We start from the raw sequence: 17,647 nt of genomic DNA on the forward strand, positions 1-17,647 counted from the left end.
TAGTAAAGAAATGATTAGTGTTTGAAGAGAAAGGAGGGAAAAGGTAAAGTGGACAGTAAAGAACAAAGAATTAGAAAGTGTGGATGTAATATTATTCCCACTAAAAGCTTTTTGCAATAAATATATTTTATAATTGTCTTAAGCAAATGTGCTGTTCAAAAGTAATAATTCCTTAAAAGTAAAATTTCTTTCGAGAATGTTTTACTACCCTAAACACAACCAGCTGATGTAGGTCCAACTTAAGCTCTTATTTTTTTTTTTTTCAAAAAATACAATGTGCCTACGCAATTGTGTTGAAAATTCTGATGAAATTTACACAGTGCAGAGCAATAACCATTTTTGTACCTGCGAGTTAATAAAACAAACACATAATAACACTCCAGGGAAGAGGAGATACCTTTCTTATGAAACTCTGAGGAGTCATGTATTTGATATCAAGAACCCTTCTTATTCTTTTGAGTAATGGTGCTGGCAGACATTGATATAACTCCCTGGAGCCTATTTCCAAGCCAACACTGTAACTCAGTTGAAGGAATGGGGAGGTGTGTTAAACCTTTTTAACGCAGGATTGGCATCTCAATAAATCAAGGACTATAAAAGAAAAGAATTAACAAGGAAAAAAAGGAGACTATCCCACCAAGAGGATCACTACTTACCACAATTTAAAATCACTCTCTGTACTACGTTATTTACTTCGTGTTTTTCCCTCTTCTAATAATCTCTTAACTTTTCCATGCTTTTTGTTTCCTACTAAAGAGAAACCATCAGATGAGCATGTTTTTAAAAAATGAATAAAAACCTGGCGCCTGCATGGCTCAGTCAGTTAAGCATCTGCCGTCCGCTCAGGTCATGATCCCAGGGTCCTGGGATCAAGTCCCGCATTGGGCTCCGTGCTCAGTGGGGAGTCTGCTTCTCCCTCTGTCCCTCCGCCCCACTTGTGCTGGCTGTCTCTCTCTCTCTCTCTCTCCCCCAAAAATAAATAAATAAAATCTTAAAAAAAAGAATAAAAATCTATGCGTATATATCTGAATAAATATATATATATACATATAATACACATATATACAGCTAGACAAATAAATCACTTTGTCTGCTTCCCTAAATAGAAAAGAATCTTTGACTAAGAACCTGATTGAGTTCTGACCAAAGTTATTACCTCAGAGCTTCACTTTGCTTAACTCAAGTAGCAGTAGTCAAGAAGTATATAAGGTTTACATAACAGCCTTCTCTCTGGTCCACACTGTCCAAAAGGCATGTAGCTTATAGGGTGTAGGCTAATAAACTGGGTCACACCCTGCAGAGAGCACTCTATCTAAAAGTATTACACATACAAAAACAACTGATTGTAACCATACTACCTCTTTTGGGTACTGATCAACAAAACCTTGTAATATACTTAAATTAATTAGTAGCTACGGAGTTGTAGTTGCCAAGAGATTTCCAAAAAGGATCATCTAAAGCAATGGCACTCTTATATCTTTAAATGATATTAACTGTTTTTTAAAAATGTCTCTCCTAAATTCCCACTGTTGGCAGGAATTTACTATCTAGATTAGTCTATTATTAAGACTATTTAGACTAGACTTAAGTGTTACAATCAATGGGTTCTGTGTTTGTACATGTTAGAAGGTTCTCCCAAATATGGGTATGACACATAGATTTTGGAAAGGAAGGAAGTCTAAGAAAAAAGAGCAATAGCTAACCATGTTGTCCTGTTCAAGCATGCACATGTTTTATTTAAGTATTCTCCAAAGGTCTATTTTTTTCCAGCATAATGCAGATATTATGCTATCCTTTGAAATAAGATATATGAATTTCAAACAAAATTGTCAAAAACAATGACCTTGGTTACTCCATATGGTACACAGAAATAATTACATTTCACTTACAATACAGATGCACTTAACACACAGTCATCAATAGTCATTCACCACCAACACAGTATATTTTTAAATCACCTAAAACACCAAAAAGTTTTTTTTTTCTTTTCCAAAAATCTAAAGGAATTAATAGTTTGGGATAAATGATAAGTTGAAAAGGAGACAGAATTGTCAACTGAAATAATCTAACTGCATTTTTTAAAATGTAGTATTAAGAACATGAAAATAGAACTTTTCATTGGGAATCAAAAGACCTAAGTATTCCTGATTGTGGTTTCCTTAGTCTACTTTTTAAAAAGTTTTTTCAACAAATGCCATCAAAGACGTTTCACTATATTTGCTCTAGAAGCATAAAGTGACATGAGGCAGGTGTTAATATAATTGTTAATATTCACGCTCCAGGAAGATTAGTAACTTTTTAAAAGACATACTAGGAATAAAGCCAGTTCTTCCCAAGAGATAGTAGAGTGTATCTTACTTTTATTCAGCAAATGTTTATTAAGATCTACCATGTGCACAGCACTGTTCTAGAAGCTATTCTAGAAATGGGAAGCAAGAATTTCTGGCTTTACTTGAAAATGGCTGGATTAATTCCTTTTTATGATAAATTATGATAAGCATTTTAAAATCTCTATAGTAGAGGGATAATTATTAATTCTTTCCATGTACGGAAGCTAAACGTTATTTCTTACGGTGGTGGTTTGGAATGAACAAAACTTTTCATTTGACATAAAACTTTTTACACTGTCACGTGCAGACATGTCTGCTGATATATTTTAAAGGTGAAAAGGTATAAAGACTTTTCACTTAAATGTACACAGAGATCAACTTTGCATCCTCAAACTCCTGTCCTCCTGATTTAGTGGAGAAAATTGCTCCTTGCCGTGTACAGGAGCCTTTCTCCAATGAATTTGTGCGGCCTTCTCCAGTGGCGTAGAGAGCGTGCTTTCATCAAATATTGCTACATAAAGCACTCTAGTTCTTAATCTCTGCATTTCAATTCACATTAGTTATTCTCAAAATGTATTCAAGATCTAAAGTAAAATAAATAATACATCAAGCGATATTCTGGGATCACTGATTTTGTGATATTAATCCCAGCCTACTCTTTGCCTGAAACACATAGCGATATATCCAGTGTCTGGGCTTTTCCCTAACAGCAAAGAGGTTAGAGATCATTCATAGATGTCAACTCCTTTTTCCTGATTTTTGACAAGGGGATTGATGATAGTAATCTACTTACAAGGTAATATGTCGGGGAATACAAAAGTAGGAAAGTCATTTGAACTACAAAACGTTAGTTCAGTTGATGACGACAAACCCAATAGAAAGGCGCTGTAGAAGTACAAGAACAGATAATGCACTGTCACGGGGACACAGTGGACCAAAGGATATTACTGAAAAACATTTATGGCACAATAGTTTTGGATTAAAAAGTTATCTAAAACCTGGCCACACCAGAAGTGTTTCTATGAACGTGGCTCTTACTGTATCTATGAAGATCTGGAAAGTACGACAACAAAAAATCCTGATTCCTGATACAACAGGTGTACAATGAATTATTGCAGTTGTAACAGTATCTAGGTGCAAGGTAAAACAATAATACTGAACTATCTGAACACTTTAGATTTACTAATGAGCATCCCCATGAGAAATACCGCAGCTCTAAAAGGAGTTTATTGGCACAGCCCACCATAGAACATGAACAATCAGCTTGTTGTAAGTGCACAGAAATTCCCCCTTTCTACAATTATAGTTTATCATGCCTATTCTGAAGACAACATAAGGACACTGAAATCACTGCTTCAAAGAATTCTAGCATGCATTATGATGGTTTCCTTCAGTCAATACAAATGTGTCGTAGGAGTTGTTTTTTTTTTTTTTTTAACACGTAATAATCTTCATCATAGCCAATGTTCATGGTTTTAACAGGAAAAATTTTTATCAAAATGTTTTCCATATTTTTTTGTTTTGCATTCAACTGGAACATTATGTTCAAAGATTTGTTTTATTTATTTTATTAAAAAAGAGTTCAGATCATAAGAAGCATCGATAGGCGGCATTTCATTGTGCTCATTCACAAAGTCAAAGGGTCACAGACTCTTCCTCTGTATAACAGGTCAACTTTGTCTAGAAATGCCATTTGGTGGTTTTATTTCCATCCTCAGGTTTGGAAGCTTTGTTTTTTATTTCACTGCCAACCTTCTTGCTTTGCTGTTTTTATCTGCAAAAGGTTTATTTATTTCTTCTTTCTTCCATGTTGGAATTCTTTCCACAGCCAGAGCTCAAATTTTCTTAGACCTGGTTCCAATTGTCTTACAAAGCAGACACTCTGACAATATTGCCTCCTGAGTACTCCGGAGATTCCGGCCTGTCGTCTCCTTCAGGGGTGGTCACTGGAGGTGTTGGGATGCTTATTATTGCTGTGGTCACATAAGGTTGTTCACAGTTTAGTTTAACACATTCTTCCATCTTGGCATTTAAACTGGATCGGCTGGTGAGGAAGAAATAGATTTTAAAAAGTAAGTTGTTGACTGAAACAACGTTTTCCCTACAACTGAGGGATGCGTTTTCATGTCTATCAGTAACATGTTAAATATCCGAGACCAGTCACCATGATTTTTTAAAAATGAAGTACCAAACCTAATAATATATGTCGAAGTGAACATTAGCCAGGTCATTAATGTTAACTAAGTGTCTAAAAGCCAGCTCAATTTGGTTCAATCGGTGTTTCTCAAAGTGTTTTCTACAAAAATGCAAGAAAGGGAATCGGGTCAGTTTTGGAAAGCCTGGGTTGGGCAAAGTAAAATCAGGACCTCTGAGAGGTTTGAGATGCTCATATGGAAGAGATGCACCTCAATGCTCTGTGAATGTGTTTCAGTTCTTGTCACCTCAGAGTCATTTTACTATCTTGTCTCTTGGGGAAAGACGATGCCCTTAAAGCTCTTAAAGCCAATTTTAAGAACCTCTAAAAAGTTAGCCATTATCAATAATTCCAGATTTTCCCAAGTGGTATTCTTGCATGAGTTTTATACTCCATGTGGATGGAGGGAAAAGGGGAGAGGAACAAGGAGGGTATACATAGGATGCTAATTACTTAAATCTAATTACCTTATTTTCATGGAAATCTTATTTAAGATGTTTTTGTCTTAAAATTTTCTTTCTGAACAATTCTCTGCTTTCTACTTAATTTTGGAATGGATGTAAAACAATGCAGAGGTAGAATATCTTAGAGACAGAAATCTTTCATTGTTCCAAAATTTAATATTCTGGTCCCAGAGACATCTGATTTATGTAAATCAACATAGCCTGAATTCAGAATGTCATCCAGGTTTTTCACAAAGATTGCTGAATGAGAACAAAGGAGCAGCACTGAATTAATGGATTGTTAATATAAAAACATAGCTATTTAATTTGAAGAACAAAGCAAAATTATGTTGGCAGAAATTGATCATTTTAATGAGTTGTATAGTTTAAATGGATTCCTTTTTATTACACATACATGTTTGTGGTAAAAACAAATAGCAAAGAAAGAGAAGCAAAGGCAAATGCCAACAAAAATTTCACTTCAGTTGTCCATGAATGAACCAGATGTGAACAATTTTAGCATTTCACTTATCTTTTTTTGTATTGGATTGATTTTTGTGTTTGCTGTGGGTCAAAATATCTTTATGATCAAAATTATATATTGATTCAAGAGATTTGTGTAGGCATGGTTTTATTTTTCACTCTTACATTGAAGGTGTTGATGTATTGTTAAGCGCTGCTGAGTACTTTTCAATGGTATCAATGTCAATTTAATTTGTCTCCGTTAGTAGTGTTGACTATCTATCGCTTCAGGCTCCTTGCATTTACAAAGGGGGCTCCTGAATATAAAGCTGTCTGCTCAAATAGGAAAAAGTGGTGGAGTGAAAGAGGCAGAAGCACGGCTGTGCATGCCTGACCATCTTGGCTTCTTTCTACACGTCGTGCTATACAACAGCTACTCCTGACTCAGGGAGTCTCATAGCGGATCCATTTTCCTACCTGTTACGCAGTATTGGTCTTGTCACATTCTAAACCCTAGGAACTAGGATTTAGATGCCACGGTGCTTCTAAGGTGTATTAGTTAAAAATAAATGAATAAATAAAAAGTACTCCCCGCCCCCCCCGCCCCTCCCCTTGCCGCACCCAAATTGCCAAATACACCAAGGCAGCAACGTGCGTGCAGGTGCAGACACGCCCTGGGAGGGAGCACAGGTGTGTGCACCCGCACACATTCACCTCGGGTACCTGTTAGACAGCGGGGTTCTCTCCACACATCTGATCTGGATCGTACTGAGTTCTTGCACACTGCCCCGGTGGCTTCCGGAAACGTTGGCATTTGGGATGCGGAAGGTTTTTTTGTGTCGTCGTGAACAGCAAGTGCTGGTGACTCCTTGCGAAGAGAGAGAGGGGCTGTGGCTTGAAGGCCGGTTTCCGGTCGCAACTTCCATGCAGCTTTCCTCGAAGACCTGCTCATCCACAAACTCGTGATTCTGTTCCGCAGCGGTGAGAACGCGAGAAGGAGGCACAGAAACGTTAAGAAGGAGGCATTTTAACGTTAAGAAAGGAGATGAAGGGCTTTATTTTTAAAAACTCAAACATGCCCGTACACTGAGACGAGCCAACGGGCAGCTAAGACCATTTTCATAAAGCCTGGAATATCGAAGCCACCTCATGCGGGCGTTTGTGCGAAAATAAAATCTCCCTAGTCAGCCCTCGAGATGGACATCTGCAGGCTGATTTAGGATCTCTTCATGGACTAACTTTATCTTGAAACACCACGTGTTAATTGAAACATCATTTCCGGAAAGGAAAAAGAAAACTCTTGAAAATGCATATAAGACAGTGCTGCTCACGGTGAATGTGTCAATTCACATGGACTTTTCTTTTTTAAACAGATTGGAATTATGGAAAAGAGACTATTTTAATAGAATGCCCCAAATTAGATTGTCTGTTATATATTAGCAAATATTTTCATGCGGGATTGAAAACATCTTTTAATTAGAAAATGAGATCCCGAAGATACTTTCTGTTTCTTTAGAGGCTCCTCTAAAATTCCCAGTGTATAGACAAGTGACTTATTAGTTAAATAGGTAAAATACTGCAAAATGTGCCACTTTGTGTTTGATCCAGAAGGGGTTAGCACTGAACTCGGAGGTCTCCCTTATCTTCATGATACATCACCACCTCTGCCTCTATTCAGAGTTCTTCTGGTCAAGAGGCACACAGTGATGGGCATCATTTCATATGCCACATTTTAGAAAAACCACAGTGCAAGTTTTGCTTTTGGAATATTTAATAAAGAATCACTTCCTAAAATGCCTATATAAGAATTTCACCTCATAACTATAAGGGAAAACATTTTGGTCTGAACTGCAGGAGAGCGACTTCAATTACTATTTTTTTTCTTTGTGTAGGTGGGAATAATCTTGTAATGGAAGGCTTTGCACATGCCAAATTCCACGTAACCATCTCTCATCCTACAATATTAGTGTAACAATGGAAACAATTCACTGGCTAACAGCAAAAATGTATTGTTTTCGTTACTCATTTTGTTATTTCTTTGCTGAGACAAGCATTTTGAAGTAAATGAAATTTAAGATTCCACTGTTTAAAGTCCAGAGAATAATATGACCAGATAAGACAGAGTTTCATTAAGAAATGAATTTCAATATCAAGTCTTATGGAAAAAATATAGCCCACAAAGGATTCACAATCTGTTTTCTTCTTTTACAATGCGCATTTCACACACATAATACAAGTATATAATGCATGAGATTCTAATTTATCACATCAGTGACTGGAAGTGAAGAAGTCTTTCCGCTGCTGGTTATTTCTGTAGGTAGTTTAATTTAAACAGTAATAACTGGTGTTAAATAATTTTTTATTTAAGAGGTAAAATAGTAAAAATAGAAGGTAAAATAGTAAAAAATGAAAATAAAAAAGCATGGAGATAAATACACCTGACTGTTAATGTTACCGTTTACCTTTCAAAGAGTTATCCTAAGCTATAGACCTTATCCTGTAAGTTATGGATCGTTAGTTACAAATGCAAATATAATCATGTAACTACCCTGTTTAAAGCCCTCAAATAACTTTCCTTTTATTATGAGATAAAGATCAAAATTCTTCACATGCTTTCAGAGGCTAGCCATTATCTAGACTTCCTCTGTCTCCTCCTGGGTCACTCTACTCCCTGTCTTCTGATCACCCTCAAGTTCTTTCAGTTCCTCTGGGGCCAAGTTCCAGCCTTTCTCTGATGTCCACATCACCTTTTAGCCCCTTCATTTCTTTGCCAAAGAGCTCCTAGTCATCCTGCAAGCTCCTCCAGGAAACCTTGTCTGATCCTGTCTCCTCATGGCTCCACCTTCTTTGTGTCACTGCACTGTGGCCCCATTTTTCCTTCTGCGCTCATGACCCTTCTCCAGGAACATCGGTGTTTTGGCCCATCCGTGGAGGCTTGATGGGGGCAGAGACCACACCTGACTTCATGGCGTCTCCAGGGTCTGGCTCACTGTCTACCACGTAGTAGGCAAGCAATACAAATTTGTTGAATGACTACATAGGTAAATGAAAAAAATGCACGGGTGATATGTTGGAATTGAGAATACAAGGATGTACCTCTGGGGAGTGAGTGAGCAGAACTGATTCCAATACGGTGAAAGTTTTGTTCTGCTTTGTGGTCAAAGACTGTGGCGCCTTTTGACAAGCAGCTAGGGAATGGGTGCCTTTGCTAAAGTAGAGATCTGATTGAGAGCTTCTAAGCAGAGAAATGCAGACTCAAGCCTCAGCTCCAAGGGGCTTGCCAGGGATGAAATGTGTCATTTTTCCTATGGGAACACAGTTTTTTATTACCTATCTTGTTCATTACAACCTGTTAATGAAAGAAAAGCTTATATTCAGTTAGTCTCTATTTTTTTGTTACTGCTATTGGTATTCCTTTTATCTCGATGTCAGGAACACTGGAACTACACTGGTTTTCATTTAATCAGCATTTTCATAATCAGGGGAAAAATGATATTTTGGAGGACCTGCAGTCGCCTCTTGGGAAACAACTTTTCATCCAAATTAAACTGACATTTCAGACTAAAGTTAAGATAACCACTAAAGATAAAAACACTTTAGATAATTCTCTAAAATACTTTCCAAGTTGAAACGTCACTCTAGTATTTCAAAGCAATTTCAAATATCCGTGGGTTTTTTTTTTTTCATTTTTAGTATACTTTCCAGTAATGTAGACGGTGAAATCATACTTGGGAGCATTAAGAATTCACAAAAGCAAACGGGATTACTTCCTCAGTACAGGGGCGGACAGTCGTGCCTTTTCCTTACCGTGGTTTTTTCCAGACAGTGAAGCAGGTGGTGGTGCTGGGTTTCAAAGCTGGAGCCGGATTTGCTAACAAAGGCCTGCTCATCCTCTGAGGACTGTTAACACACAGAAGACAGAAGCGCTTTCTATTTTATTTGCAAACAATGAGAACCTCAGCTACACATTTCCACAGAGAGATCTAGCCTATTTCCTGAGATTAAATGATAGCATTTTAATTTTTTTTTTAACTAAAAAGGGACAAATGTGCGTTTGCTTTTAATTTTGGTAATCAGCCTTTATGTTCCTGTCACATTAGCGGTCTGGCCTTTTAGACTTGCCTCTCTGAATTGAAAATTTAAATATTTTTTCCTCAGTCATCTCCCAACTACGTTTAAAGCCTGGGAGCTATATTTTTTGTATAATAAAATTTAATCTCGTACTTAGATAATCCTGAAACCATGATCATGCTCACCTACATAAAAGCCATTTTGATGGCACGATGACTGGAATCCTAAATATTAAAGGACAGTTTTGAGGTAAAAGTTACTGTTTCTCTAGTATTTCATACCGTGTGAGCTTTATAACACTGAATGGTGTTCCCTCTCCATAAAGAAATAAGACATCTTAACCCACTCAAACCAATTTTGAAGAACATAAATAATTTTGAAACAAAAATAGGTATTTGAGTTGAGAATTTCTGACCTTTCCCTCGTTTACATAACATAGTAAAGAAGTACTGCCCAATCCCGAGTGGGAGTCGTGAATCCCTGGCAACATTTCATAGCCCGAGTCCTAACCTGCTACAACCAGCAAGACCCTAGAGCGCAGGGTTATTTAAAGATGACGCTTTTGTTGTTTGAGTAGCCATTTTCCTAATTACCCACAATAAAATTATACGGTTAAATAGAAGTAAATCAATATTACACTGATAAATCGAACGTTAAAAAAAGTGAAACGCTTGGTCGAACCTGCAGCTGATGACTGAGTAAGCCGTTCCGTTTGCTCTGCATGTAAGCGTTGGCGCTCCCGGTTTTTGCTGCCCGGATCCTGGCCAGTCTGGCTTTCTAGAAGCCAGAAGAAAAATAAATGTTGTGTTAGTACTTATGAATCGTTTTCTACAAACAGTGAATGCACTCTTGTGTCATGCTAATGTCAGCGTACACAGTTTTTAAAGTCTGCTAGCTTTTCACATGGAATTACTGAAAATTACATTTTCACCATTGGAGTACTTTATTTTCATTAACTTCTTCAGTAAGATCCATTAACTACTTTGGGGTTGGGTTATGCACTTAAGACTTGTAATTAAGTCGTTAGAGTAAGACCAAGTTATTTCATTATTGTTTCTGTCAATTGTGTTAGGAGAAAAATGGCAGCATTCCTGTATTTATATTTTCACTTATCCCAATCTGAGTAATTTAATGAAATGAAGACTTAGCAAACCAGCTTCCAAATCATTTTCATTTAAACTAATGTCCTTTTAAAAATAGCAAATACATTCCAGGAACCAATTGCCTGCTTCCCTCGTTCTTTCCTTCCCTCCTTCTTTCCTTCCTGCCTTTTAAAAGGTTTAAAAAACAAACGAACAAAAAAACCCTGTACTCTCAAATATCAATTTATTGTTTGCAATTATTTTGTTAAATTGGGCAATGTAGACCCCATGCTGAATAACATGGAGTCTCAAAAAAAAGAAAAAAATCCTTAATTTATTCACTTTTTCTACTGACACTGGTGCATACTAGAGCATGCTTACCTGATTTCTACTTTTTTAAATATTTTATTTATTTGTTTATTTGACAGAGAGAGACACAGCGAGAGAGGGAACACGAGCAGGGGGCAGGGGTGTGAGAGGGAGAAGCAGGCTTCCCGCGGAGGAGGGAGCCCGATGTGGGGCTCCAACCGAGGACCCTGGGATCATGACCTGAGCCGAAGGCAGATGCTTAACGACTGAGCCACCCAGGTGCCCCTGATTTCTAGTTCTTTCTTGAATTGGTGAAATGAGAGCATAGTGAGCCACTCCAAGGAGATTTATAACATTATTTTTTAATTTTAAAACATTTTTGCATAGAGAATGTTCTTCAATTTAGAGGGCTTAGGGTGGTTACTTTGATTGTTCACAGTTACAGTGAGATCACCAAAGTGATACTACTGAGCAAACTGACCGTTTAGCCAGATTTCTGGTATTCCATTCTCCTTTAGAACTGCTGTTGTATCTGGAATGAGTCATGGAATGAGTCTGGTTTTCACTTACTGGAGGGCACTATTTTGGTGAACATTCTGTTTGTATGATTGTATATTTAGCAAGTGTATGTAAGAAAACAACTGGAATGGTTTGGTTAAGTTCTTATAGAATTACCCCATAAAGACTCCTTCTTTACCATTCTAAACAACCCAGATAAATATTATCTGTAGTCTCGAGCCCTGGGATGTTCTTTTTAATAAAAATTTAAAAATTATCTAGATTTTTTTAAATGGAAAATGAATATATACATATGACAAAATTTTATTAATACGAAAGTGCATCAAAAATAAGTAAGTCTCTCTGGACCCTGGAGCTGCCCTAATTCTATACTTCAGGGGAACCACTGGTAATATTTCTAGAGAATCTTGCCAGAAATTTTCTAGGCATATAAAAGCAAGTGTGTGTGTGTGTGTGTGTGTGTGTAGACACACATATATATATGTATATATACATATATGTAATCATACATCTATACACACATATTTTTACTCAGTTGGGACAATACGCCTCATACTCCTTTGTACTCAGCTGTTTTCATTTAATCCAGATTGGAACTCCTTCCATATCTACATATATAGATCCACCTCATTCATTACAAATATGTAATATACCAATGAATAAAGCACCGTTTATTTAGCTAGCCAACTACCATTAATTTTTTAAAGGCTCTTTTGCTTAAACTGCCTGCCTTGAACATCATGATGAATTTATCTGTAAGACAAATTTCCAGAAGCAGAACTATTCCTAGATCAAAGGGTGTGCGTGTGTGTTTTGTTTGATAGGTTTTACCAAACTTCCCTCCAAAGTTGTACCAAGATGCCCTTCCACTCACAGGGTTTGAGAGTAGCACTGAGACTGTCTGAAGCTCTCAAAATAGCATTCAGATATCATCTGGGCTTCGACTCCACCCTTTCTCTCTTCCTCTGAATTTATTCTTCCTGTTTGCTGATTCCAGGTTAAAATAATACTTTGTACAAAGATCATATTTATAAATGATGAGAAAAATAGACAAATTTCACTCTTTGTTGACAGCATACTGTTTAGATCACTCAAAGTACTGAGACAATACAAGAGAATGAAGGTGGAAGGTAGGAAATTTTTAACTTCAAAAGCTGTGCTGCGCAGCCAGGATTTCATGCCAGTCTTGATAAAACAATGGGAAATGACAAGCACCTTTGGAAATGACTTTGAATTGATGTAATAATTCAGAAATAAGTAATTTAAATATACATTTGGTTTCCAGAAAAGGATTATTGCTGAAATTTGAATCCTAAAGTCTCACTGGTCTCCTGAAACATTCAGTGCCTTTTCTGGTCTCATTCTTCCCGACGCTCCTCCCTGCTCCCTCCGTCCCTCCGTCCCTCCGTCCCTCCCTCCTTTTTTCCTTCCTTTGATAACTACTGCATATAATTGCATTGCCTATATCATAGCTACTAGTCTCACCTATGTCATCCTCCAAGCATTTCGCAGCTGTATTAGAAAACATTTTTTTATAAATGAGAAATTTATTTACATTAACCAAAAATACTGTCCAGCAAAGGAAAATGACATGCATTTCCCACATGGGAAAGCGTACATATGGTGGCGACCACTACAACAGAAGTCGTTCTAAGCTTAGGAAAAAAGAAGCAGTTGTTTTAGAGACAGAACAGCCATTTTGCTAAGCCATGTACTATGTTAGAAAAAAACCTCCCATCTCAATTTCAATCACGATTTTTCTTTCATTTTACAGCAATACTGTATGAGTTAATTGGTTTAATTGGTCTTGTGGAGCACCACACCAAATGTCTGTTGAATAATGCTAGCTTTTATGACCTGTGATTACATCTTTGCTTTCAGTAGGTAATTGAGGAAATTTCTTTTACAAAGATATTTTAGAAAATCACCTTACTCTGACCCACTCAGTATGACAATCTTGGCAAGGGTGGCTGTGCGAATGGGAGGTTAAAAGAAAACCATCCACTAGTAAGAGGAAATGTATTCCTCGTAGCCCCCACCCCCAGTTTTGTAGGAAATACAACTTCTTGGCCATGCCAAGTACCAGCAAATATTATGGAATGAGAGGAAGGTTTCAGTAAATACTTTAGCCTATTTGAAAAAATAGGAGGCTTCCAAATTTTTAATTAAACCAAAAGGCTTATATTGTCTGTGTAAAAAAATAGCTTTGAAGTTATTTTCTGAATTCTTTATCTGCCTTAAGAAACATCAATGGTGTTGGGAAAAATAAATTGTCCCATAAGCACATTTTCCCCATACATCTCAATTCTTGATAAATTCAGTTTTCTTCTTAATTCTCTAAACTCAGAAAGATTTCTCAAAGTTGGGTTTCAAGGAACTAGTAAGTGTTATGGGTAAAATCCAAACCAACCTAATGAAATGAACAACTGGTTCTGTGGTCAAGAAAAGTTTGGGAAATGCTGAGAGGTTAAACAGGTTTCTCTGCTGTTGGATTCCTTACAACATACATTGTGGATGTTCATTGTGAGACAAAAGGGGGGGATATAGTATACACTTTTTCTCAAGCTAATTTGACACAGAACCCTTTTACTGTGGAGTAGTCAGAGGCTAGTATGCAGCAGTTTTTCAGCAAGTAAATTGTTTTTTAATTGCACCAAACGACATTACATAAACTTTACAATGTATTCTCTGGACCAGAGGCAGGGGACCCAGTCAGAGAAATATGTACAGTATAAGCCAAAAACTGTTGAGATAGCAGTGTTCTTAAATGCGATCTATCTTCTAAATGAGGTATGAGGTAGATAGTGAGAAGTCATTGGACCATGTTGCGGCCAAATCACAAACTGTTTTCAATACTTTTGAAAAATAAAGGTATCCTAGGTAGCTTTCAAAACGAGGTAGCGAAGGCCTTTCTCCTTTATAATGTGAGGCAATTCCTCACTCCTCAAACATCACCCCACATACTGCATGTACCATTTATTCTGGAAATTTTACTTAGACTTGTTTCTTTCATTTAAGGTTCAGTAAAATGCCTTACGTGGAGGTAGCATATTAACTTTATCAGCTTTTACAAATTTAAGACATTTATTGGAATCTTTCCATTTGTTAAGGTAAATAGCTCCCCTGGAAATGAGGCAATTTAGTGCCAAATACTAATAAAAAGAGAGAGAGGGAGGAAATCAGTGGAAGATAGTACAAGATTCCCACCTGGTTCTGGAGCTTGGTGAATCCTGGTGATGACAGGGCTGGGTTAGAAACCGTGCTGGCATTTGGGTCAGTGGAAGGGATACTGGATAGGTCAGTGAAAGAGAGGGCAACGAGAGTTCTCTAAGTGGGAGGAGGTAAGAACTGAAAGATGTAGGAGGGCACCAGAGATAAAAAATCATTCTTCCTGATATTGTTTTCAACTGGTCCTCAGAATGTCCACCCTACACTAGGAATGGAGGACACTGTCAAGGTGAACAAGACCTCGTTGTTCATTCTTTCCTTATTACACAAATATTAAATCCTATTTTATGCCAGACACTGCACTCAGGAGAATGGAGAGGGAGAATATAGCGTAATACATGATAACAGAGTATGCATAAAATTGTGGGAGAAGAGAAAATAGAGCAATTAATGGTGTCCACATCATTTAGGAAAATTTTCATTAAATGGATGATATGTGAGCTGAGTGTTGCACTCTGAGTAGGAGTTTGCCAGGTGGCTACATTAGGTGGTGTGGGGATGGAATGGAGACTTAAGGGCAGAAGTAGGTGATTCAATAAGGCTGAAACACAGAGTGGATCAAGAAGTATATAATGTCCAGATTCTTACATGTGTTGATAATGGGGGTTCTTAAACTACAGACAAAAAAATCTAGCTACCCACAGAGATATGGCATAGGGACCAAGTGATACTTTTTAATATTGGATAATCTAAGAGAGATCATACTCAGGTTCTAACAGGGTATTACTTATTTTAATTATTCTAGAATGCTATAAAAATTATTTTATTTGGACATTAATGAATGTCCTAGACAAATGTTTCTCAAAGTATGGTTCCCAGACCAGCAGGATCACTATCACTTAGGAACTTGTTAGAAATGCACATTTTTAGACTGTAATCCCACATTACTGAATCAAATGCTTTGGGGGTGGGTCTAACAATCTGTATTTTAACAAGCTCATCAGATAATTCCAATGAATCTAAAGTTTGAGAACCACCAGAGTAAAGTGTGATATTAAATGAGTATTGGTAAATTCTTTCTATATCAATGTCAACATCTTTATGTGACAAGTAAAAAATTTACTTATATTGTACCTTGGCTGTACACTGGCTCATTGATTCAAAACTTCTCACTATATTTAGAATTATCTATAGGAAAATCCCTAAAGATACATAGCTCTAATGATGCCAGAATTTTCTTGTCTTAGACTTTAATCAATAGGTGTGTAAGCATAAGCATGTCATCTGTAAAATGGAAATAATAACACTTCTTTTGTGAGTTGATTGTGGAAATATAAATAACAGATATAAAATGCACTTGGGATATACTAGAAAATCTAGAGAGGGTTGTTTTTGCTATTAGCACTATTAAAAATTATAATTACTATTACTATCATACATAATTACTTACAAGTTAGCCTTGTAAATATGCAGATGATAGACTGGTGTGATTTGTATCTTAAAGCAGGGTAGGTTCCCTGCCTCAAAATATCAACCCTACCAAATGTCACCGCATCAACTCAGCTTTATTTTGGCAAACACTTTCTACTCAATAAATACTTTTTGAATAACTGAGTGAATAAATAAATCTATTAAAACAAAATTACCAATGGGGGGGTGAAGGAGATATGTCACAGTTCTATATTCACCCAAAGGTCAGTGTTTAGTTAAGAAATGATCAAAGATTGCTAGAAATGGGTAAATGATGCATTCTTTTTAAGAGTGGGGACAGGTAGTGAAAGCAGGCAGAATACTTGCTGGGGGAAGAGCCTAGAAGAAGGGAAGTATCCCTAAATGCTCAGGGGAATGTTCTCAAATGCATATTGTATGTATTTCACGCTTTTGCTTGAGCTTGAAAATGGGACCAAACACCAAAAAATATGGTCTAAAAAACATTTGTAATATTCCTTATTATTTAGCTTGACTGATGTTTTTACCAAGTGGACTGTTTGCTTGATTGAATTAGCTGGCCATTTTTTTTCATAAATTTGATATTTGTCAAATCACCCAGTTCCAGATAAACCTAAACTCTCTTAACTAAACTCTCTTAAGGAATGTTTATTCTGTTTCTTTGTTTTTTTTAAATCTCTTGGGAAGGAAAATAGGAAACTTAGTTCCATACGCACTGTTCTTTCATAGATAACTCTGATCAGTTTATTAATCACAGAGTATTTACCGGACATATCACATTAGGTTATTATATTTGGTTTTATTAATTTCTGTAGTAATTATGATATACAAATATCATGATTTAAAAGTATATTATTCAGTATTTAAAAAATCCTATTCATTTATTTTTGCATTCTGAATTTATTTGTGCAAAAAGGTTTCTAAATTATTGTAAGATTTTCTTTACTGATGTGCTTGTTGCAGATGACAAAGTCTGAAGAAAATGCGGATATTTTGGAGTTCAATTTATTTGAAAATCAGATTTATACTTCCTACAGTTTCCATATAGGTAGATTTTTTCTTTCTTTTTTTTTTTTACACTGAGGAAATGAATTATAGGTGGCTCTTATATCAAAGAAAATGTTTCTAGAATGGAGATGAATGGGTCCTGGGAAACTAAGCTTTTTGTAGGATTTTTGTTATTTTAAATAATGTACATGTGTGCCCAGGAGAAAGGCTGTAATGTGTGGACAGAACCACAGTTGTGTGCATGGAAGTCCCTGGTGGAGGGGCCAACTGTGGCTAAAATGTCTCCATTTCTGCCTGCCGAAGGTGTGCCTTACATGAGACTCCAACTGCTCAGAGGGTGCCTTTTGCTACCTTCTGTTTGTTGAATTATCAGTTCCATATATTCCCACATTAATTGGACTATTCTATTTTCTACAATAATTAGTTAAAGGCTGGGTACCTGTCCACAAAGGGGGGATTCTGGGAAGCAAGAAAGGACAAGGCTGAAAAAGTGATTCTTTGCAAATGGAAGAGGGTCTGCAATGGTGGACATGAACATGTTCTCTGGACAATATGCTCTGTTATGATACTAATTAGCTTAAACTTTCCCAAGAGTTACTTTATGAGATTTTA

The 17,647-nt window shown here is 36.7% G+C and overlaps 1 protein-coding gene across 1 annotated transcript in view; it reads right to left on the reverse strand.

Moving 5' to 3' along the window:
- Window positions 1-1,710: 1,710 nt before the first annotated feature.
- KCND2 (potassium voltage-gated channel subfamily D member 2) overlaps window positions 1,711-17,647 on the reverse strand; it is a 492,277-nt gene continuing 476,340 nt past the window's right edge. Inside the window, exons 3-6 of the mRNA XM_032401706.1 lie at window positions 10,182-10,277; window positions 9,237-9,329; window positions 6,153-6,397; window positions 1,711-4,374 (exon numbers count right to left, since the gene is read on the reverse strand). Coding sequence (XP_032257597.1) covers window positions 4,197-4,374; window positions 6,153-6,397; window positions 9,237-9,329; window positions 10,182-10,277 — 612 coding nt within the window. The 3' untranslated portion in view covers window positions 1,711-4,196. The remainder of the gene's footprint in view (window positions 4,375-6,152; window positions 6,398-9,236; window positions 9,330-10,181; window positions 10,278-17,647) is intronic.

The sequence above is a fragment of the Phoca vitulina genome, unplaced genomic scaffold (genome assembly GCF_004348235.1).
Source record: "Phoca vitulina isolate PV1807 unplaced genomic scaffold, GSC_HSeal_1.0 scaffold4, whole genome shotgun sequence".
Lineage (NCBI taxonomy): Eukaryota > Metazoa > Chordata > Mammalia > Carnivora > Phocidae > Phoca > Phoca vitulina.